At 43.4% G+C, this 24,353-nt stretch overlaps 1 protein-coding gene across 5 annotated transcripts in view; it reads right to left on the bottom strand.

The window, feature by feature from the left end:
• Positions 1–24,353, bottom strand: part of LOC139264358 (F-actin-uncapping protein LRRC16A-like) — a 554,868-nt gene that overhangs the window by 52,225 nt on the left and 478,290 nt on the right. For 2 of the 5 annotated variants that reach the window (XM_070880667.1, XM_070880664.1), the window contains 3 exons: positions 21,300–21,317; positions 12,662–12,728; positions 4,652–4,863 (listed from right to left, as the gene is read on the bottom strand). The exons of 1 other annotated variant lie outside the window; for it this stretch is intronic. In XM_070880667.1, the coding sequence (XP_070736768.1) occupies positions 4,652–4,863; positions 12,662–12,728; positions 21,300–21,317 (297 nt within the window). The remainder of the gene's footprint in view (positions 1–4,651; positions 4,864–12,661; positions 12,729–21,299; positions 21,318–24,353) is intronic. 2 more of the 5 variants (XM_070880668.1, XM_070880666.1) reach the window with 1 other exon arrangement.

Genomic DNA, 24,353 nt, shown 5'->3' on the forward strand with positions numbered 1-24,353 from the left:
CCAGTCCTTTGGCACCACACCTGAAGCCAGAGAGAATTGGAAAATGATGGTCAAAGCCTCTGCTTTTTCCCCTTTTGCTTTGCTTAACAGCCTGGGATACATTTCAACCGGGCCTGGGGACTTATCCACTTTCAAAGCTGCTAAACCCCTTAATACCTCCTCTCTCACTATGTTTATTTCACCTAATAGTTCACACTCCTCCTCGATAGCAGTGTCTGCATTTCCCCTCTCTTTTGTGAAAACAGACGCATGGTATTCATTAAGAACCATACCTGCATCCTCCGCCTCCACACACAGATTATCCTCATGGTCACTAGTAGGCCCTATCCTTTCTTTAGTTATCCTCTTGCTCTTAATATATTTATAAAACATCTTTGGGTTTTCCTTGATTTTACTTGCCAAGAATTTTTCATACTCTCTCTTTGCTTTCCTAATATCCATTTTAATTTCACCCCTGCACTTTCTATACTCCAGAGATTCTGCAGTATTTCGCCCTCGGTATCTGTCAGAAGCCTCCCTTTTTTTCTTTATCCTACCCTGTATGTCCCTAGACATCCAGGGAGCTCTAGATTTGTTAGTCCCACACTTTTTCTTTAAGGGCATCTATTTGGTCTGAACCCTCCGGATCTCCTCCTTGAATGCCTCTTCACTGCTCTGACACTGATTTATCTTCAAGTAGCTGTTTCCAGTCCACTATGGCTAAATCACCTCTTAGCTTAGCAAAGTTGGCTTTTCCCCAATTTAGAACTTTTATTCCTGGTCTATCCTTGTCCTTTTCCACAACGACCTTAAATCTAATTGAATTATGGTCAATAGCATCTAAATGCTCTCCTACTGGAGCTGGAGCGGTGGGCTCTAGGACATCGTGGGCCACCCCGACCTGTGTGAGAACATCTCCGCAGGTTGGGCTATAAATAGAGCTGGAGCATGCCACTGAAGATTCCAGCGTGAGCTGACACAAATGTGCGACGGCTTTGAGGTGGGCAACTGGGTGAAGTCATCAGCACCCAGGTCGCTGTTTGAAGCATGGGCAGGAACATCGGCTGGGCCCTGGTCGAGCAGAGGAGTGGGAACGTCGTGGCGAACTTGCGATGAGTGATCGGGGCGGAGGAGCGATGAGAGATCGTGGCGGAGGTTCTGTGAATGTTCGGTGCAGTGGGAGATCATGGCGGGGGTGCGGCGAGTGTTTTTGTGGCGGAGGAGCGGCGAGAAATCGTAGCGGAGGTGCGGCGAATGAGGGTACGGGGCCCAGAAGAGCCGAGGGCCCAGGGGCACACTAGGTCCGTGCAGCAAAGCAGGTCTCCAGTCGTCCTGGTTAACCCTTGCCACTGTCAAGCCCATGTGGTGGCTGACGTGCAATGGTCACCACACATTAAAAAAATCCACGCACATGCATATTTCACCCCTTCAATTGGAGTTCAAGACTGGAACATCGGGTCCTTCATTGAAACATCTGTGAACTCATGTAGAAGCAAGTCATCCTCGTTCGAGGGACCACCTATGATGCTCTCCCACTGATATCCCTTCCACCTGCCTAGCTTCATTCCCTAAAACTAAATCCAGAACCGCTCCCTCCCGTGTTGGGCTTGCTACATTCTGGCTAAAAAAGTTCTCTTGAATGCATTTTAGGAATTCCGCACCCTCTATACCCTTCATATTAATTTTTTCCCAGTTAATATTAGGATAGTTGATGTCCCGTACTATTACTGTCCTATAGTTTTAAATTTGGCAGGTGCTGGTGGAAATGGGGTTGTGGGAAAGAAGTGAAAGAGTGTAAAACCTTGCCGTCCAGAAGGCTAAGAGGATAGTTTCTTCCAAGCAAAATTTGCAAGGACATGAAGACCAAATTTCAAATTGGACAAAATATAGTCATACCTAACAGACCTTGAGGTTTCAAAGAGATAAGTGACCAAGTGAGACTTATAATGTTTATTTGACCCAACTGAAGCCAGTCTAGGACTGGCAATGTCAGACACTAAGCACCTGCCAGACTTGTCCTAACTGATGCTTTTGCCAATTTTATCATATGAGAGTGTCTAACCTTTTGAAGAAGTGTGCCAAATACACATGGCTAAATCAGTGAGTGGGCTATATATGGTTACAAGATCTTTATGTACACAAAAAGTAAGATCCACAAAAAGCTGTAGCAGATAGTAATACTGGTATTATGATTAGCTAGGTTGTGCGAAGTCTTTATGGTCATCAGCAGAGATTTTGATTATTCTTCTTTCTTAGAGGACTCAATTGTCTATTTGATACTGGGTGATGTACCCTTGGAAGAGGTGGAAGTTTCTTTGGAGAATTCTGCCTGGGGATCCCTTAAATGATATTGCCTTTCTCATGGCTACCTGAAGCAACGGTCTGTGCTTGTGACAAGGTATGGTCAGCAAACAGACTGCAGTCTCTAAACATATGTAATTTTAATTGGAGGTGTATTAATGTGGAAAATAAAAATAAATAGTTCAGAAATAAGGAATCAACACCGATGAAAGAAAAAAAAGGCAACTTGGAAAGAGATTGCAAAAATACTATTAATCACAGAATCACTGATAAACATGATTAAACTATGGAAAGCCATTTATGAACATCTTTCTCACAAGCTGTTGCAAATTGCAAAACAGGAAAGACCATAGAGCAGTTCCAGAATTCAGTCTTAATTTGGGCCCAAGTTTCCACAGGAGTTGCTCCTATTTTTTTGGAGCACCTAGTTTTTTTTTTGGAGTATCCTAAAAATTGCAATTCTCGACATTTAGTTTGCTCCAGTTTCAGTGAGTTAGTTCAGTTTCTTTTTAGTTCAGTTTTTTTTTCCAAAAGGGGGCGTTACCAGCCACTTACGCCTGTTTTGGCTATTTAAGCAAGCTTAGATAGCGAAAAGTTACTCCAAACTAAGTTAGGCCAGCGTATGTGTCCACTTTTGTACGCTCAGAAAAACCTTGCGAACACTTTAGAAATCAGGTGCAGATAGCCAGAGATAGGGAGAGGAAGGGAAGTTAGGGGGTTTTCCAAAGCATTAAACACTTCACTTTTAACAATAAAGAACCATCATCAAAATGACAGTGTTATGATAGGAATGCTAGTTTTTTTTTAAAATCCCAAGCAGCGAGACTGGACAGGGTGTAGGTGCCATCAACCTGATGAAACTGAGTATATTTTTAGTAAAGATAGCTAGATATTAAAGTACTGGAAAATCTTTGAAGATTCTTTTCTCCGCTCCCCCCGCCAGATCAAAACTCTTCCCCCGCCTCCCCCGCCCCCCCCCCCCCACCCCGCCAGATCAAAACTTTTCCCCCCGATCAAAACTCTCCCCCCCCCCCCCCCACCCCACCCCCCCGTCGAAGCAAAACTCTCCCCCATCAAAACTCTTCCCCTCTTGTAGCCCTCAGCGCGGGAAGGCAGCAGCCGGCCTGTGCGGCAGGCCACTCAGCCTGGGATAGGGATGGCGTGCTCCGGGCCTCTCCCACACAACCTGCAGAGTGTCGCAGAGATTCGGGCTGCCAGGAGCTATTGTGCATGCGCGCACACTCTAGCGCGCATGTGCAGTGGTCCCTGCACTGTTTCCAGCGCCGAGCCTGTCTCCGCCCCCCCCACCCTTTGTGCTGCACTGCATCAAGCCCGAAGACGTCCTGAGAAGCGTAAGTTTTCAGCGCCCTTTTTATTCTAGAACGTCGGCACACCTCATGAAACTTGGGCCCAATGAGGTGGCTGAACTCTTTCACAATTACCCAAACTGTCTTGTGGTTTTGTCTTCCCGGATTTATATGCTAATTTATCATTTGTACACAGAGATTGAATAACAAGTCCAAATAAACAGATTTTTTTCTAAACTCTCCACTGTTACTTTTCTCTAGGTAATGTAAGTGAAACTAAGGGAAGGAAATGCTGCAAGGAAAGCCCTGTTGGCCCATTCTGTTGGGGTGATCACAGTGTGCAACAAGTTTAATGTCTAACTAGAACTTGAAACAAGATACAGAACCACTAACTAAAAGTGCTGCACACAGAGGACAGCATAAACTTTATCACAATGCATTCTTTAGTTTATAGGATCCCAGAAATGTTTCCATCCATTAACTAAATGAGGATAATGGTGATTGTGAGCAGGCTTTCCTTCAAACTATACCTCTAATCTTGTTTAGGTCAGTGGAAACTCCAGCTTGGACACTGATTCCACAGCATAAGGTTCCCAAAAATAGAAACCTTTAAGATCTAGAAAGTGACTACTGATTTAAGATGCATTTCTACAAGCTACGACTAATATTCCAATTGCTTTAGTTACCTTGAAGCCATTCTTTTCGGATGTAATTGCAACACATTACCACCTTCTCAAAGACAATTAGGGATGGGCAATAAATGCCAGTGATGCCCAAATCCCAGGAACGAATAAAAAAAACCACATTCAATGGAGGGTATTATTCTGTAGTTAAAAATGCTTTCCATAAAGAAACATAGAGATCCTGATGTACTTCTCAGCTAAAAAATACTGCCCTGCTAATATACATTCTTATTAATGATCACATGCAAGAGTTCCACCATGCTGATATCAGACACATCCATCTACGGTACTAGGCTCCATACATTGAATAAAGAAGAAAAAGAAATGGAAAATACAGCGTAATATAAATAAACAATGGTTCTTTGAGCACAAAAGACTTACAGCCGTCTTGCTTGGTGGTAGCTTTTTGTTCCTCTTGGGTCTGGATTTTGTATAATGCTCCAGTTTCTTTACTTCTTCTGAGGGTAGCTCAGTCATCATACTGCTGGGCCGTGATGACCTTTCGTGCTTGCTGTAAATGCTTGAAGCAGGAGCTGACTCATCAAAATGGACCGGGATCTCCTCCAGTGCCTTATCTAGGTCAAACTCCATCTCTGTACAAAAAATTGGGATTACTGGGACTCTCAAATATTTAATAGGAATATTGATCAAATTTAGAGAATGTAGCCGCCAATAGCAGTACCCCATTAGTACTCTATAATATAATTATCTATAATAAAATTAGTGATTGACTGAACACGCATCAGCAGAAAAATAATTGTAGCTTTAATTAACAAATTAGTATGTAGGGCTACAGGAGCATTTGCATTATCAGAATTCATTATAATTAAAGAAGGAACACTAATACAATTTTATTTTGTTTTATTTATGAAGTGTTTAATTTTTTATACATAGAAACATAGAAAATAGGTGCAGGAGTAGGCCATTCGACCCTTCGAGCCTGCACCACCATTCAATATGATCATGGCTGATCATTCACCTCAGTACCCCTTTCTCTCCATAGCCCCTTGATCCCTTTAGCCGTAAGGGCCATATCTAATTCCCTCTTGAACATATCCAATGAACTGGCATCAACGACTCTCTGCGGCAGGGAATTGCACAGGTTAACAACTCTCTGAGTGAAGAAGTTCCTCCTCATCTCATTCCTAAATGGCCTACCCCTTATCCTAAGACTGTGTCCCCTGGTTCTGGACTTCCCCAACATCGGGAACATTCTTCCTGCATCTAACCTGTCCCATCCCATCAGAATCTTATACGTTTCTATTAGATCCCCTCTCATCCTTCTAAACTCCAGTGTATAAAGGCCCAGTTGATCCAGTCTCTCCTCATATGTCAGTCCTGCCATCCCTGGAATCAGTCTGATGAACCTTCGCTGCACTCCCTCAATAGCAAGAACATCCTTCCTCAGATTAGGAGACCAAAACTGAACACAATATTCTAGGTGAGGCCTCACCAAGGCCCTGTACAACTGCATTAAGACCTCCCTGCTCCTATATGCAAATCCCCTAGCTATGAAGGCCAACATGCCATTTGCCTTCTTCACCGCCTGCTGTACCTGCATGCCAACTTTGAATGACCGATGAACCATGACACCCAGGTCTCATTGCACCTCCCCTTTTCCTAATCTGCCACCATTCAGATAATATTCTGCCTTCGTGTTTTTGCCCCCAAAGTGGATAACCTCGCATTTATCCACATTATACTGCATCTGCCATGCATTTGCCTACTCACCTAACCTGTCCAAGTCACCCTGCAGCCTCTTAGCATCCTCCTCACAGCTCATACCACCACCCAGTTTAGTGTCATCTACAAACTTACACTGAATTCTTTCATCCACATCATTAATGTATAATGTAAAGAGCTGGGGTCCCAGCACTGAGCTCTGTGGCACTCCACTAGTCACTGCCTCCCATTCCGAAAAGCACCTGTTTATCCCTACTCTCTGCTTCCTGTCTGCCAACCAATTCTCTATCCACGCCAGTACATTACCCCCAATACCCTGTGCTTTGATTTTGCACACCAATCTCTTATGTGGGACCTTGTCAAAGGCCTTTTGAAAGTTCAAATACACCACATCCACTGGTTCTCCCTTCTCCACTCTACTAGTTACATCCTCAAAAAATTCCAGAAGATTTGTCAAGCATGATTTCCCTTTCACAAATCCATGCTGACTTGGACCGATTACGTCACTGCTTTCCAAATGCGCTGCTATTTCATCTTTAATAATTGATTCCAACATTTTCCCCACTACTGATGTCAGGCTAACTGGTCTATAATTACCCGTTTTCTCTCTCCCTCCTTTTTAAAAAAGTGTTACATTTGCTACCCTCCTGTCCATAGGAACTGATCCAGAGTCGATAGACTGTTGGAAAATGATCACCAATGCATCCACTATTTCTAGGGCCACCTCCTTAAGTACTCTGGGTTGCAGACTATCAGGCCCTGGGGATTTATTGGCCTTCAATCCCATCAATTTCCCTAACACAATTTCCCGCCTAATAAGGATTTCCTTCAGTTCCTCCTTCTCACTAGACCCTCGGTCTCCTAGTACATCCGGAAGGTCATTTGTGTCTTCCTTCGTGAAGTCAGAACCAAAATATTTGTTCAATTAGTCTGCCATTTCTTTGTTCCCCATTTATAAATTCACCTGAGTCCGACTGCAAGGGACCTACGTTTGTCTGCACTAATCTTTTTCTTTTCACATATCTATAGAAGCTTTTGCAGTCCATTTTTATGTTCCCGGCAAGCTTCCTCTCATACTCTATTTTCCCCCTCCTAATTAAACCCTTTGTCCTCCTCTGCTGAATTCTAAATTTCTCCCAGTCCTCAGGTTTGCTGCTTTTTCTGGCCAATTTATATGCCTCTTCCTTGGATCTAACACTATCCTTAATTTCCCTCGTTAGCCATCTTCCCTGTTTTATTTTTACTCCAGACAGGATGTACAACTGTTGAAGTTCATCCATGTGATCTATAAATGTTTGCCATTGCCTATCCACCGTTAACCCTTTAAGTATCATTCGCCAGTCTACTCTCGCCCACTCGCGTCTCATACCATCGATCGAAACAAATGGGCCAAGACACAAATCTGGGGACAAAGGACAGCAATACCTTCTCTTAAAAATATGTCGTCATACTGGCACCATAGAAGGCGCTTGAGGCATATATGGGCTTGCTTTGTAAATGGATCACAGTTCTTTTGAAGGAGGGAAGCCAAATTGGTGAATGAAGGAAAAAAAATAGAGACAAGAGCCAGAAGCTCCAAGTCAGAGAGAGCTGGAAGCAATGTAGGAAGGAGCTTCAAATATAGTTTGACTTCAGCAGGCAAAGAATAAGAAAGATCACACCAAAGGGTTAGCTGATCCATGATAGATATGGTCACCCTCATTCTTTAAATATATTTCAACATCTACATCAATGGAATGCCCTGCCAAATGAAGTAAAAAAAATATCTGGGACATTGTCCAATCATCAACAATTAACTGCGATACAATGTTGGTCAGGTGATCTTCCCCACCCTAGCTGTAGAGAACAGCCTCATTCTGAACCATACCATTAATTTTTACAAGAAAATGCACTAGAGGGAAATCTATTGAAGTTTAAAATAGACCGGGGCCGAAATTGAGACCTATCAGCTGGCGCATTTGTGATTTTCTGTGTTTTTACTACCGTCTCAGAAGAGGTCGACTCTTGATCGATATTCAGATTTTTGTCCTTTTTTTCCCGAGCGGACCAGAAGTCGGTTGTAATGGGGGAAGAAGTGTGGCAGTAAATGCTGGTGAGGGGCGGAAGTGGAGACGGGACGGATTCTCCGCCGCTGTCACTCAGCAGTGGAGCGGTGGTGACATCATTGCCCCTGCTTTAAAGGGGAGATAATCGGCCATTATTCAGGATCGGCCACTGGGCCACCAGTGAGGGTTTTGGCCAGGCCAGTGGCCTGGCACCCAAAAGCGGGTGCCAGGCTGCATGTTGGTAGCCCGGCCGAACCTGGGGGCACAATTGTCCGGCTGACATGGCGGCCGCGGCATTGGGCCCTTGCTTTTAATGGTCACTGCGCAGCCAGGGCTCACAGTGAGAATAGAAGGTGTACCGACAGAGAAAGCTGTCGGGCGCACCGCTCGGCGGGGATTCGATTTTTCGGCCTGAATATGGACGGAATGAGGGTCCCGGCGGTGCACACACTGATGGCCACTCGACAGTGGCGGGGCGGAAATGGGGACCGCCAGAAAAAAAACCCTGTTTAATTTCGTTTGCGGCAGCCACATGACCAGAAATTGGCGGTCACTGGATTCCACCGCATGGCCGCCGCAAACCGGCAGTAATGGGCCTTATCCGGAACCGGAATTTCGGCCCCACCAAATGCCAAACTCACTGCATTAGATCAGAAAGAATTCTAAAAACAGGTAGAGTGGAGCTTTGCAGGCTTTGGAGGCTGAGTTGCATCGAATGAGAAAAACCATACCTAAAGCTGGTAACCGAAGAATCCTCCTCATTCATTCAACCTCTATAAACTATACTAGAAAACACTCAGATAATTTATACCTGATTAGTTAGGTACCTCGTCGATAGTGTTGACAGGAATTCTTGTGCATTTTGGCCTGTAAGGCAACCTCACCATAAAGTAACAAAGTCTAACTGCTGGCCGTAGTAGGTAATAAATAGAGGTATATTCTACAAATAAATAACCACAATATCAGCATCCAATTATTTATCAACAGTGCAAGAAGGATTCCAAGACACTTTACCTGAGGGAGAGGGGAAGAGAGAAATGGACACACAGTAGGAGTTAGGAAGCGAAATGGGATGTCATAAAAGGTGCATAGAAGACAAAGATGCGAAGAGATTATTATTAGGTGGAGAGAGATGTGGCAATGTTTAAGAAGAGACTGTTGGGAGTGATGGCTGAAAGCTCTACCAATAAGGGAGGTGCGGCATAGTGGGCCAGAGTCAGAAGAATGGAAGATGCTAACTACAATGTGGAGCTGAGAAGGTTGCAGGAGGTAGGATGGGACAAAGTCATGGAGACTTGAAAATAAGAACAAAGGTTTTAAGATCAATGGGGGGTGGGAATTGGTAATAGAGGTGATAGAGACATATGGGCCCAAATTTCCCCAGGAGTTGCTCTGCTTTTTTTGGAGCAACTTGATTTTTCTGGAATATCTTTTTAGTTGCAATTCTGGCTATTTAATTTGCACCAGTGTAAGTGAGTTAGTTAGGTTGGGGGAATTTGAGCCGATGGTGAGAATTTCTGCAGTGGTGGGAATGAGGTAAGGATGGAAAAGTGCGATATGGAGGTGTAAAAAAAAACAATCAAAATAAAAAAAATCTTGTCAAAATTAAGCGAGTACTTTAAGTAGAAGCTTGAGAATGATTGCCAGAGAGTTGACCTTACTCTATAGCCAAAAGGTCCAGTGCCTGCCTAGTAGTCAAGAGTTAGCTGAAGAAACTCAAGGGACAGACAACTGAAGGTTCAGAAGTCAACATTAGAGTGTAGCACACTTGCTGTTGGGCCCATCAGGCTTGGTAATATATGGCCTTATATTAAACTGCCCAAACGCTAAGCAAAGTAAGATTGTGCTATCAGCAAATCATGATATCTGCTAACCCTGCAGACTGAAATAAGAGCAAACAGACAACAATCTTCACAGGAAACAGTATGAAGTTGCAAGAAACACTGTCTTAAATGGGTCCAACATTAGCTTTTGTCTCGTGATGGAGGAGGTGATGTTGACCCTGTGGAATCCTCCATTTTTCCCCCACCTTTTGGACACAATTTGGAATGTGTCTTAACTTCTTTAATCATTCCCGAAACATTTCCAATCAAATTGTCTTTCTGATTTGGACTGCTAGTAGGCATCGTCAAATAACTGGAAGCTCCTTTGTGTAAAGGTTCAAGTAAGTTATTCTGGTCCTTCCAACAAAACAGCTGATTTGGAACAGGTCCTTCTGCTAATTTCTGTTGATATGCAAATTAGACTAATGGGGGTGGGCTACTGGAAAGATCCATACCAAGTACTGGACCTCCCCTCAACACCCAGCATTAACCAAATGTGGCCTTGAGTTATTTGAACACACAAGGAAATGTACTTGGACTGAAAGTTGATGACATTGGAGGTGGAAAACTACGTAAAAACAATAATTAATTTTGCAGAAACCTTTTGCAAAACTATCCAATGCAATGATGTAAATGCATTAGTTAATTCAGTATGCAGGGAAGACAGTAGAAATTGCAAAAGAAATTAAGAAAAAGAACTGCTGTCATTAAACTTTCATATACAGGAAGAAGACAATGGACTGAATTTTAATGGGGATGCGGGTGGGATGGTGAGAAAGGGGTGGGGAGGGGGGACTCCAAAGCAATCGGGAAACCTGAGAGAGAGGGTTTCCCAAAGGCAAGGCCTGATTTTCATAGGTTACCACTGTTTCCTACCCGCAGCCAGCCAAACTGAAAGACTGGCTGGCTGCGGGTGGGTAGACCTGTGGCACTCAGCTGCAGAGAGGGGGCGGGGGGAGAGACTCGAGATAGCACAGGGTGGTCCGGAGGAGCTGTGGGAGGATAGGGACAGCCGGCAACAATCGGGAGAGCTGCAGGAGCTGGAATGGGGCAGCTAGCAATGATCGGTGTGCCAGAGGAGCAGGGAGGCCAGGTGAGCATCAGAGGGCCATGAGCGGTTGATTTGGAGGCTGGAGGAGCAGGGAGGTGGGAGGTGACCATCGGAGGGTTGAAGCATCATATCGGTAGGCCAGGTGTTATCATTGGGGGGCCGGGAGTGGCTGATGATTGGAAGGCCGGAAGCAACATGATCGGGGAACTGGGAACAGCATGATTTGGGAGGGGTGGGCCGGGAACAGCATGATTGGGGAGGGGTGAGCCAGGAGCAGCATGATTGGGGGGCCGGAACAGCATGGGGGGGGAATCGGAGGCCTGTTCTGGGGGAGGGGAGGTTCCCTAATTGCAGGGGTTCGGTCCAGTAGATAAGCATAAAGGCACTTACTTCCTGGTTCCAGCAGCCCTTGCCTTATGTTAACTGGCAGGTTTCACGAGGCCTGCAAAACCCGACCAGCTGAAATTAAATTTAAAATGGAGGTTAAATCAGAGGCACGGCAACCTCATTATATTTAAATGGGAGACTTGCCTCCTGGGAGCGGGTTGGCTGGCTGCCTCCCCTCGCCCCATTCCGCCTCCATTAAAACCGGAAGTTGGCAGGTTGGAGGGTTCTGGTCAGGATTCATACTTTTAACACTTTAACTTCCCATCTGACTCAAACCCACCCGCTTTTCTGGGTTAAAAATATCCCCAATCTGACTGAGATCCCATCCATTAAAAGGAATGGAGTGATTTCCGGGTGGTTTCGCCTCCAATTGATGGTGCAGAATTCTTTTTGTGGAAAGGTTGCAGGAATCTCATCCTTCCCCATTGCAATTATTGGTCGTGAACTTTTATTCTATTCCTTTTGCTGAATATACTAGAATAGGAGAAAACTGAGCCAAATAGTTCTCAATATATTTACAAGTAGTTAATTTTGGAATATAAATACCTGCATTCTGAAAATCTTGATGTTTTATTTCTCTTCGTCTTTTATTGGGTATAAAATAATGTGCAACAAACTGAATTATAACTTTCTCTCAGTCTATGAAATTTTTGCAAGATGCTATATGGGCAATTGAATAAATGTATTTATATTTTATTGTGATAATCTACTAACCATAAACTTGCAAATTGGCAAGTTTAGCTTTTAGCGAACTGCAGTACTATTTGAGAGGATATCCTAAAATACTTGATCAGAATTTCTTTTTCATTCAAAAAGAACTATGTAAAATATTCATCCTTAAGTTGCAATCTGTAATTTTCTAATTGTGTTTGCAAAATATTTGATTTTTTTTTTAAAGATTCAAATCTGAGAAATTAAAATGTCCACCATCTGTTTGAATCAGTTGCACACACATCGATTAACCACAAGATGGCGGTGTTTACCCATGAGCAGTTCCTCAGAGTTTCCAGCAGGAAGTAATAACAGAATATTCTTTATTGACCGTGGCGTGACTTGTTAGAAATAAATTTATCTGTCTTCTCTTCCATCTGAAACTTAGGTAGTTACAAAATAGTTGAGTTACACTAGAAAAAGGGGACTCCCTCTATTACTACAAAAAGTTGTCAACTCAATATTTGGCCTAAAATTACTTGGGAAAATGACCACAACTTTAGCCAAGGCATTTTTTTTTAACCGTATACTTATTTTCTGGCAACATTTCCAACAACTGTTTTGAGAGTTACATTTTTTTAGCAACACAGAAATATTTAGAAAGCTGCATTTGGGAACAATGATCAACTTGGGGTTGAAATGATCAGATTTTACAAAGAAAATAAGTTGAACACATTGGATAATCATTTACCAAATGCTCGGGAAACAGGGCGGAGCATTCTGCTGTGGATACTTTTCCTCTTCGACTTGGGAGTCATCTGCCACACAAAACATCATTCCAGTTAATCATTAAAGCTTAAATAATATCCTCAGAAGTTGCATACTCGAAGCTGCATCACATGCATGTTTTTCGAACAGAAATCGAGTACTGGTTGAACTTGCTTTTAGATGCATTACAGTTTTTTTTAAATGACCTGCGCTAAGGATGTAACAATAGCCGAGTAATTGTTCTGGCCAATATTTATCCCTCAGTCAACACCTCAAAACATTATCTCATCATTATCACATTGCTGTGTGTGCTTGGCTGCTGCATTTCCTACATTACAATAGTGACTACATTTCAAAAAGCACTTCATTGGCTGTAAAGTGTTTTGGGACATCCTGAGGTCATGAAAGGTGTTATATAAATGTAAATCCTTCTTTCTTTAAAATGACTTACAAAAACTCAAGACATTTTCATAATATTAAGCGTAACTTTAGGAAGGCATGCGTTGGGGAGGCACAAGTCATTTTCATGGACAAAAAAAGCAACATCTCTGCAAACAGGGCTATTCATAATCTGTATTATACATGATGCACTCCTGCCTTCTATATTCGCACATCAGACCAGATTCAGTTGGCCAGTTCCCCAAATAAGTCAGTCCCCACAGAGGTTACAGTTGAATTTAGCATTGCATATATTTAATAGTTAATTGCTGAATATTCAGTACTTTCATTGTAAAATGGCTCACTTCCAAATACATACATATACTTTTAAACCAGCTTTCTCCTCCATGCAGGATTCAAATGGTCAAAGTTCTTTGTCTGTGCACATTTTATTTAGAAAGATTATTAATACTTACTACATTACATGTGAAGCACAAAGTGGTAATCATTGTAACTTTCTGCCTTAAAATCAAAATCTGCTGACTGAAAAGAGTTTATGGTATAGTCTGGAATTGAATGCTGTATTTCCCATTATATGTATAGTTTTCCTCATTCTTGGAATGTAATTTTACCTCCATGCACAAGTAAGCACTCTGCCAAATGGGGAAAACAAATAGGACATTGTCCCTTTAGAAGTCTGATACCATACAGCAGTTGTTTTGTTTAAGTGGCTTTTTCCCGCAGGTTTGTAAACCAGGCCTTGCATTGAAGTCATACTTTAATCCTTGAGTCGAGGAGGAAGTAAGAAACTTAGAGGCTTAATGTTAAGATCAGCTTTGAACAACACTATAGCAGCAGAGCAGCGGTGAGGTCGGGGCGAAGGAGCAGCGAGAGATTGTAGAGCGACGTGATCGGGGCCCAGGAGAGGCGTAAGTTCGGGCCCAGGGGCAGCACAGGCCAGCCAACACTGCGATATGTGTGCCCACTAGGTCCGTGCAGCAGAGTTGGTCTCCTGTCGTCTTGGTTAATCCTTGTCACTGGACCACACTATCAAGCCCGTATGGCGACTGGTGTGCAACGGCCTCCACACATTAAAAAAAAATCCACGCAGAAGCATCTTCCACCCTTGAATATGCATGTAGTTCTGGACCTGGAATATCAGGTCCCTCATTGTAACACCTGTGAACTGATCCCTTTTTGGCGTGGAAGCAAGTCGTCCTTGATACAAGACCACCTAAGAAGAAGCTGTTATCTGTTCAAATTGGTAATTCAAGACAACTACACTGAACCAGAGAGAAACCTGGTGTATAATCACCCAACATGTGGTCACCTACATGCAGAGTGAGATCTTATCTATCCTGATTGTGCAACAAAGGAATATTTAGTACATATTCTCTACAACCCAATCTGTTTATCTGCATTTAGGGAATTTACTCAAGGCTTTGTTACCAAATAAGGCAAGCCATTGCTTGGAATGACAAAGCTCTTTTGAAACAGAACACTAGAATTCTGTGATCAACAACAAAGTAGTACATCTGTCCATGGAAGGGGCACATGATGGCAGGTAAAACCTTGGCTCTCATTTCCTTAGGTAAGTGAAGCATTATTTTAGGCAACAAAGATAGATGTGTCAGGTAACTTCCCTGTAAAAATACCGAACATAAGAGGACCCCACCAGAAGTGCATGAATTACCCTCACTCTGCAGGCTGAAAGCAGCAGCAAACCAGAAATTTAAGAATTTTAAGGATGCAAGAATCCATAGGGGGCTACCACAAGATCATTCAACACAAAATTCAAATCCCAGGTAGGGCATTAACTAACCAAAAGATTAGACTTTGCAACTGTTTGATTAACCCAAATCCACCTGGATGTTCATCAACTGAATGTCCCAGCAGGGAAGGTGTTAATCGACGAGTACCATGTGTATCATACATCATCTGGTGACAGATTCTGAAGAAGCAACTGTAAATGTTGGAATATCTGACCTGCAATGCCCTAATGGGTTGTAGTCGTGGACCTAATGCCGATGTACAATTCTTTTTCATTTAGTCCTGTAGGTTTTTTTTTAAAAGATAGAAGGCTTTTGAAATGCCAGTAACACATTCAGTACAGCAAAAAAAAAACTTCAGTTAGTATGCATATCTGAAGAGCAAAGCTCTCAAATAGAAGCTCGGAGGAGCTCGATGCCACATCTGTCACTTCAACTCTGAAAACAGATCCTGTCTGTATGAGATTTGAAAAGTTTAATTAATTCTCAGAGTGAGAAAGTCAGAACATTACGTTTTCCCAAATAGTAAGGGGTTACTCAGATAACCATGATCTCCACTGTTTGGATCTTGTGGATCTGTTTGGATCAAGGTTCTTAGATTCAAGATGGGTTGAAAGCCTTCTAGGGGTTTAACAATAGGTGTAAATACAAAACTCTTGAGATCCTGAAGCAGACAAGCCTGCAAGGTAGCCATCTTTGGGCTGCAGAACAATCACATTTATCAAAGGGCACTGGTTGCTTGCTTCTTTGTGCCAGGGCTCAACCACTGTCAGCTTGAAAATGATTTCCAATAAAAGTGAGCTACAGTTAACACTGACCTGTTCCATTTATTTGTGGATGAATTTAACCAAAGGGCCTCAGATTAATTTTAAGGGTGCTTTAAACAGAAAATAATTTACTTCAGGGACAGCCTCAGATATAATTTTTATTTTGAGGGGTGGGGGGGGGGGGGGGTTGTGGGATTTGTGTCTTATATGAGTAATTTCCTATATTTTCACAATGTGAAACAATATGGAGGATATACCATGATGTTGCGTAAAGTGGAAGTCCAGATAAATGATGGAGTTTAAAATCTGGAAATTTATAGGAGAAAGAAACCCAGGATGAGATGCATGCTTGTGTTAGCGTTCACTGGGATACACAGGTCCAAGTCATAAGCATCATGGATTTTGCAGTTGTCAAACGAAACAGGCCTAGGCTTCAAAACTTAAAAGAGCAAAATTCCTCTTTATAGTCCATGAGTTACAGCAGCCAGTAGTTACAGCCTAATTGCAAACCATCGACTTTTCAGTACTTGCAACTTTTGCTGGGCTGGCTAGTGATTCATGCCAACAATGTGCCAATAAGGGAATAGAGTCCTATCAAAATCCAGCCATGTGTGAAGCAAGATCTCACATGGCTGAGCATTTGAAAATAAAACTGCCCTGAAAGGCTCTAAGAAAGGATCCTTAGTCAGGTATTTTGCTTCCCCAATGCTAGCAATAAGGATGCTCAGGGTAATGATACTAGATTTTGTGAAATAAGTTTCCAGGAAAAGCCACTGGGAGAACTCCTCTGTTCTTCCTTGAATAATGGCATGTGATCTTATATGTCCATTAGTGGGCCACACAGGGCCTTGGTCTCATCCAAAAGATGGCACCCCCGACAGTAGAGCAATCCCTCAGTACTGCACTGAACAGTCGGCGAGATTATGTGCTCAAATCTCTGGAATGGAGCTTGAATCCATGACAACCGAGTTTGAGGTGAGCCAAGGCTGATACACAAGCCCTAACTTTTCAAATCTTTCTTTCTTCATAACTGTAGCTCCTATCCCGTGCAAGATGAAGCCGATTGGTGGGAATAAAGGCCAGTTTGTTATCCCTCAACACAGGAGCTTAAAAAAGAGCTCAGTTTTAAAATATGAGGGCAGAGTTTAATATTTATAAACTCAAAGCATTCAATTTGCAGGAGGCCTCATTTTAAAAACAAAGTGTAATGAAAGGAAATCATCGGAATACTTGTGTTACGGAATAAACTTCTGTAAATCACAATTTTAACCTATCGATTCCTGGATGTTCTTTCAAACAGGAGTAACAAAAATGAGCAAGCTAACATTCTTATGCCCAACTGAATAACTGACTTAGCTTTGTATTTACATGTGAATGGAATGCAGAGATCGCTCTTGATATGACTATCCTAATATCTTATAAATGGAGGCTACTTACACAGTCAAATTAAATCAGCACTTAACAAAAGATCGAACAGCAGTTTTGCCAGGTGTGTGGAGTCTTGTGTGTACAAATTATACCACAAATGGGTCACTTGGCTTCTAAAAACTGGAAAGAATTTGAGGCTGGCCTGAACAGAGCCCATGGATGCATTTGTGGTATTTCTAAATAGTGATTTCACACCAACATTACCAACTTCTGACTCACTCACTGGTTTTGCAGCAGATTTCAATTGTGATGCAAAAATATCATACCGCAGCAAGCTACTGTGCACCCACTTTATAGTGAATGACTAATTAGTCACAAAATGCTGGAAGGCATGGATAAAATGGATGTAAGCAGGTTATTCTTTATAACTGTGATTGTGCAGTTGGAGGACAAGAGCAGTAAATTGGCAAGCCTGAAGCAAGATTACAGATTAGAGGTTGTTCCTGTTCTCACAGTAATAGATTGTGTGCATGAGATTCCCATCAAAATAAGTCAAAGATGTGCCAATTACTTAACTTATTTTCCAAGTAGCTGGATTAATATCTAGTTATAAAGGTGTTGAAGGATACAGGCCCAAAACACAGATGGACGACTGCGGCTCCAGTTTTGCTTGAGGAATATTGAATGAGGGGCATAGAGTGTTTAACAGTATTACACTGATGTTCCTTGGTTGAACTGCCGAATGTTAAGATGAATGAGAAATTTCATTGCATCTACACTTTGATGTATTTTCTTTGATTAATTGTCTTCTGCAGGAATTTGAATTAATGAATGCTCATCAGTGTGCGTATTATATATGCACTAATGGAAGGAGCAGATTTGATGCAACAATTTTAGCATCCATATATTAATGCACAAGTATGGTTTACCTCAATCTTTGCATGAAATTCAACTTTAGATACAACTGAATATGTTATGATCCAAATGCAGTGGGACATTGTCGCTTTAAGAGCCTGAAGCTAATCAGTGGTTCTGTTGATCATGTGTAGCTCCTTAACTCCTAGATAAACCTACAGCTTCCCTCTGTGCCTCTCTTGGCATCTTATGAAGGGCCAATCGGGGCAATCGTTGCTGCCTCCTTAAGAGCAGCAACCCCAACTGTCCCATCTACTCTCTCACCAAACTTCCCGTCCAACATGCCCACTGGGGGCTAATCCTGCCAATCTACTCCTTGTACAACCCTCCCCCCCACCCCCCCCAGCGCTGATCCTGTGGACATTGACAGTAGAGCAGCCATCAATGACCCTCTCGGCATCTCCCTCAAGAATGTCCATTTACTTGCAAACAAGACCCTTCCCATCCATGAGCTTATCGTGCCTGATGGCATCAACATCATGGCCCTGATGGAAACTTGGTTGAGGGGCGATGACACCTTATCCCTAAATGAAGCTATCTGCCTGGCTATACCTTCCACCACTTGCCCTGCTCAGACCGCTGTGGTGGCAGTGTGACTCTCATCAGCAAATCATACCTTGGTCTGTCCCCCTACTCCTCCGACACTTTCTCCTCCTTTGAGCATCTCACCCTATTCCACCCCTCTCACCTCTCATTTAAAATGCTCGTTCTCTACCGCCCACCCAAGTACCATAAAAATGTAATTACCGATATTTCTGCACTACTTTCCTCCCTCTGCCTCTGCACCGAACGACTTCTCCTCCTCGGTGATTTCAATCGCCATCTCAATTCATCATGCTCTCTCTCCTCTGAGTTCACTAGCCTCCTATCCTCCCTTAATCTCTCCCTCCATGTAAATTCCCCAACCCATATTCACGGCTAGCCCCTCGATCTTGCCATCTCTCATGGCCTCGCTATTCTCATCATGTTAATCTCAGATATGCCCATCTCTGACCACTTCCTCATATCGTCCTCCACCCACATCCCCCTTCCACCCTGCCCCCCTGCCAACCCTACCTCCTTCTGTGTCCACCCCTGGAAAAAAGTCTCTCCCAACTCTTTTACAACTGCACTATGAACTCCCCGCTGTCCAGCCTTTGGCCCTCCATTTACCTTGGCATTTCTGCAGCTACTGATCTGCTCAATCACACCCTCACCATTACCTTTGATGCCCTAGTCCTTGTTAAAACAATTACTCTCTCCCACCCTGGCTGTTCTCCCTGGTACGGCCCTGATTTTCACTCCCTTAAGTCCAAGGGGCGCAGAATTGAACGGATATGGCGAACAACTGGTTTAGCCATTCACCGCGAGATCTAGCTGGACTACATAAAGCATTATCTGGCCCTGCTCTCGTGTGCCAAAATCGCTCACTATTCCAGAATCATTCTGGAATGTAAAGATAAACCCCGGCTTCTATTCTTCACTGCTAACCATCTTTTTAAACCCCTCTCCCCAGTCCCCACCCCGATCTCCAACAATAAGTGTGAGGAGCTCATGGACTTCTTTATCTCGAGGACTGAGACCATCCGTTCAGCCGCTTCTGCCTCTTTTCTTCTCTCCCTTCCCCAAGCCCACCGGGCCAAACTTCCTCTTAGGATCCCCCCCTGCTCTAGCCCTAACCTCACATCTTTCTCCAGTTTCTCTCCGATCTCCCCTCATGACCTTTGAGAGTTCATACTGTTCATGAGACCCACTTACTGCTCCCTTGACCCTATTCCCACCAAACTTTCTTTTCTGGGTCCCATGATAGATGCCATTGTTAATGGTTCTTTCTCCTCAGGTACTGTCCCCCCCTCTCCCTCAAATCTGCCGTCATCACCCCTCTCCTCAAAAAAACAACCCTCGACTCCTCCGTCATTGCAAACTACTGCCCTCCATGGCCTCGTCCCTCCCTATCTCTGTAATCTCCTCCAGCCCCACAACCCCCCGGAGATATCTGTACTCCTCTAATTCTGCTCCCTTGAGCATCACTGATTATAATTGCTCAACCATTGGTGGCAGTGCCTTCTGTTGCCTCGGCCCTTAACTCTGGAATTCCCTGCCTTAATCTCTCCACCTTCCTATCTCTCTTTCCTCCTTCAAGACTCCTAAAAACATAACCTGTTTAACCAAGCTTTTGTTCCCCTGCCTAATTTCTCCTTATGCGGTTCGGTGTAAATTTTTAAAATCTCATAATACTCCTGTGAAGCGCCTTGGAACATTTCACTATGTTAAAGGCGCTATATAAATACAAGTTGTTGTTCTTGTTAACACCTCCAGTATATATTATTCTGGCAGCGAGTTGCAGTAGCATACTATGATTGAATTTGATATTAGATTTGTGAGGGAGCAGAGAGTCACAAACCAGAGTTTTAAATTTAAGTAAGGCAAACTTTGAAGGGTGACATTCTAATTCTCAGAACTGTTCGCGTGACAACTGCTGGCACAAAACCATGCAATTTATTTTCAAACTGTAGGAAAGTGTCATGTGAGACGTCATGTGGTCAAACCTCCAGTATTATGTCCACTTAGAATCGGCAACACTAAGCACACGTGGAAACAAGCTAGTTGCAAGCCCATGTGTCTTGGCTCAGTGATAATACTCTTGCCTCTGGGTCAGAAGGTCGTGGGTTCAAGTCCCTGACATCTAGGCCTACACTCCAGTGCAGAACTGAGGAAGTGCTTCACTTTTGGAGGTGTCTTCTTTCGAAAGAGACGTTAGACCGAGACCCCACCTGCCCTCTCAAGTGGACGTAAAAGATCTTATGGCACTATTTTGAAGACGAGCAGGGGAGGTATCCCAGTGCCCTGGCCAACACTTATCCCTCAACCAACACCTAAAACAGATGGTCATTGCTGTTTGTGGGAGCTTGCTGTGTGCAAACTGGCTGCTGCATATCCTACATTGAACACTTTAACTACTTCACTGACTGTGAAGCACTTTGGGATGTGCTGAGGTTATCAAAGGCACAATATAAATACAAATCTGTCTTTCTTTCTTCTTTCTTAAAGCCAGTTGCAGAATGGCATAATTAGAGGTCCTCTATGTTAGAAAAATATGACCTGTCCACTCATGGAACTGAGCTCTAGAGATTGTGGGAGGAATTTGTCAAAAGAAGTGCAAAAATTGAATATAAAAGACTTTGTTGTTGTTGTTGTTGTTTAAAAACACAAGCATTCTCCTTAACACGTTTTTTTTAATGTGCAGAAGTAAGCTTAAATAATAATTTCAAACAGACTAATCGCTTTATATGTAAGATCAATTTTCATTCTAGCATATACTCAGAAATAATCGAAGCACATCTCTGAATTCTCTCATGGGACTCCCATGCAACACAAAAGCAAATGAAGCAAAAAAAGGCAAATAAACTGACCAAGAGTAGACTGCAAACACAGTAATACTTACACTGGTACAGCAGAGAGTCTCCATGCAGCAAAAGGAGAAATCAGAAAATGGAGGAAGAGAAGACATGATGAAAATGGTTTTGTATTTCAGAAAGAAAATGTAACCAGCACAAAAGAAAATACACTGCAGCACCATTGTGTTTAACATTCAAAGCTTAGTGAATCAGAAAAGGCACAGACAGCAACAAATTATAAAGTAGACTTGTTGATCAGATTTAAGCCATAACAGAGAAAATCATCAATACATTTCACCAATATTCAATATGACCAATATGTTTAGCAAACTATACACAAGCACCAGGCACTGAAATGCTGATAGAAGCATTAACATATAAATGCAATTTCTAAATGATCTATTTGGCTTCATCCATTCCCTCCACAAGAGTATGAGAACATGACCTCACTGGTACTGTTCTGAACTAGCGCATGGGGGTGGGGAAATGGGGGCATGAGATAGGTTGATTAATTCGTCCTTCCTGCACCTCAACTCCTCTCAGTATCTCTGTAGAAAAATGCTTCATAAAATGTTATGTTCTGGAAAAGTGAAATGATTTTCACTGCAAAGTACGGGGTTCTTCACTGAGAGGGGAAAGCTCCAGATTCAAACCCACTTTCTTCCACTCTGTGGTGCAGTGAGTCAGCACAGAGCTCCAACTGAACTGTGCTGGATGTAACACTGTAATCCTATGCATTATGCCCTGCTTGTACTGGATCACAGAATATTGGAGCCGAACTTGGTGGACTTAATGCCCGCTGCCACCGAGTTTTCTGGGCGGTCTCCCCTCCGAGCGAGTTTGGTGGAGGCCTCCCGCTGGCAGGAAGGGAATACTGCTGGGCACTGCCCTCTGATGAGCAATGTGCAAGTGTCCTCTCACCCGCCAAGCTGCCAGTTTGGTCCGGGCGGAAGTTCGCTGCAGCAGGGGAAAGGGCCGCTACGTGGAGGCTGGTCTAACCTCAACAGTAAGTAAGACCACCTGCAAAAAAGTTAGCAAACTTCTTTTCTTTATTTTTTTCAAGTGATTCAGATGGATGGGGTTCCCTGAAGATTTTCCAATGTTTTTTTTTATTTTGGGGAAATTTTAAATTTTATCTGTTCTCCCCCTCCCTGGGCCCGACTCAATCCTCGGCGGTACTTTGCTGAGGATCGCATTTGCCACTGAGATTGGAAGCTCCAGTCCGCTGCCTCCCATATTCAGTCGCTTTTTTGCTGCCATCCGGTCTTTCCAGGACATTTTCAAGAAACCTCCGCCCTAAAGTCATCATCATCATCATAGGCAGTCCCTCAAATTCGAGGAAGACTTGCTTCCACTCTCAAAGTGAGTTCTCAGGTGAATGAACAGTCCAATACGGGAATTACAGTCTCTGTCACAGGTGGGACAGACGTTTGTTGAAGGAAAGGGTGGGTGGGGAGTCTGGTTTGCTGCACGCTCTTTCTGTTGCCTGCGCTTGTTTTCTGCATGCTCTCGGCAACGAGACTCGAAGAGCTCAGTGCCCTCCCAGATGCTCTTCCTCCACTTAGGACGGTCTTTGGCCAGGGACTCACAGGTGTCGGTGGGGATGTTGCACTTTATCAGGAAGGTTTTGAGGGTGTCCTTGAAATGTTTCTTTTGCCCACCTGGGGATCGCTTGCCGTGTAGGAGTTCCGAGTAGAGCCACGATCTCAGCGGTCCTTTGGGCGGAACTTAGCTTCCACCAGGTTCGGGCCATTATACTTTATATTTTTATTTCTGAGCATATCATTGCAGCTATTATTCACACAATACCATGCATTATTTGCAAAATTAGAATGGTACAACTCCAAGCCCAAACCATTTACAGTGCAGATTATAATGTTTACTGTTAATAACACCCTTTCTTACTGAAATAATCTTGCCTCTGCCATCAAGATTGAAGTTTAAACATCTACATTTAATCTGTTGCCAAAGAATTCAAAGAATTTCAAGGAATTTGTCCTCAAGTGTAGATGATAATAAAATCATAGAATAGTACAGCACAGAAGGAGGCCATTCAACCCATCAAGTCTGCACCAGCTCTTTCAAAGAGCAATCCGCTTAGTCCCACTCCTCGACTCTTCCCTCATATCCCTACAATTTTTTTTCCAATACCTTTTGAAGGCTACTATTGTGGCTATTGTGATGATGATATTACGTCCACCATCTTTTTTGGCAGAGCATTCCAGATCCTAACCACTCGTTGCGTAAGAAAGTTTTTCCTCATGTCACCTCTGGTTCTTTTGCCAATCACCTTAAATCTGTGCCCTTTCGTTGTTGACCCTTCAACCATTGGAAATATTTTATCTTTAATTACTCTATATAAATCCTTCACGATTTTAAACACTTCTATCAAATCTCTTCTTAGCCTTCTCTCATCCAAGGAGAACAACTCCAGATTTTCTCCAGTCTATTCACATATGGAACAGAGGAGGCTGAGGGGAAACTTAATTGAGGTGTATAAATGAGGGATCTAGATTGAGTGGATAGGAAGAACATATTTCCCTTAGCAGAGTGGTCAATAACCAGGGGACATAGATTTAAAGTAATTGGTAGAAGGATTGGAGGGAAGTTGAGAACTTCTTTCACCCAGAGGGTGGTGCAGTCTGGAACTCAATGCCTGAAAGGGTGGTAGAGGCAGAAACGCTCATTACATTTAAAAAGTACTTGGATATGCACCTGAAGTGCTGTAACCTACAAAGCTACGGACCAAGAACTGAAAAGTAGGATTAGGCTGGATAGCTCTTTTGGCTGGCACAGACACGATGGGCTGAATGGCCTCCTTCTGTGCTGTTAATTTCTATGGGCCCAAGTTTCGAGCCGCGCCTAGAACGGCGCAGTCCCGACCTGGACGCCTGTTTTTCGCGCCACAAAGTGCGCCTAAAAAAAAGCTCCAGATTCTCCAGCTCCCTGCAGGTCCTCTGGCCCTCGGCGCAGCGCAGCAGGAGCTGTAGGGGGCGGAGCCAGGTCCCTGCGCTGAAAACAGTGCCGGGACCTCTGCACATGCGCGCTACAGTGGGCGCGCAAGTGCAGTAGCTCCAGGCGCCCGAAACTGTGTGGGAGGG

This window comes from Pristiophorus japonicus, chromosome 5, assembly GCF_044704955.1.
Source record: "Pristiophorus japonicus isolate sPriJap1 chromosome 5, sPriJap1.hap1, whole genome shotgun sequence".
In the NCBI taxonomy this organism is placed as follows: domain Eukaryota; kingdom Metazoa; phylum Chordata; class Chondrichthyes; family Pristiophoridae; genus Pristiophorus; species Pristiophorus japonicus.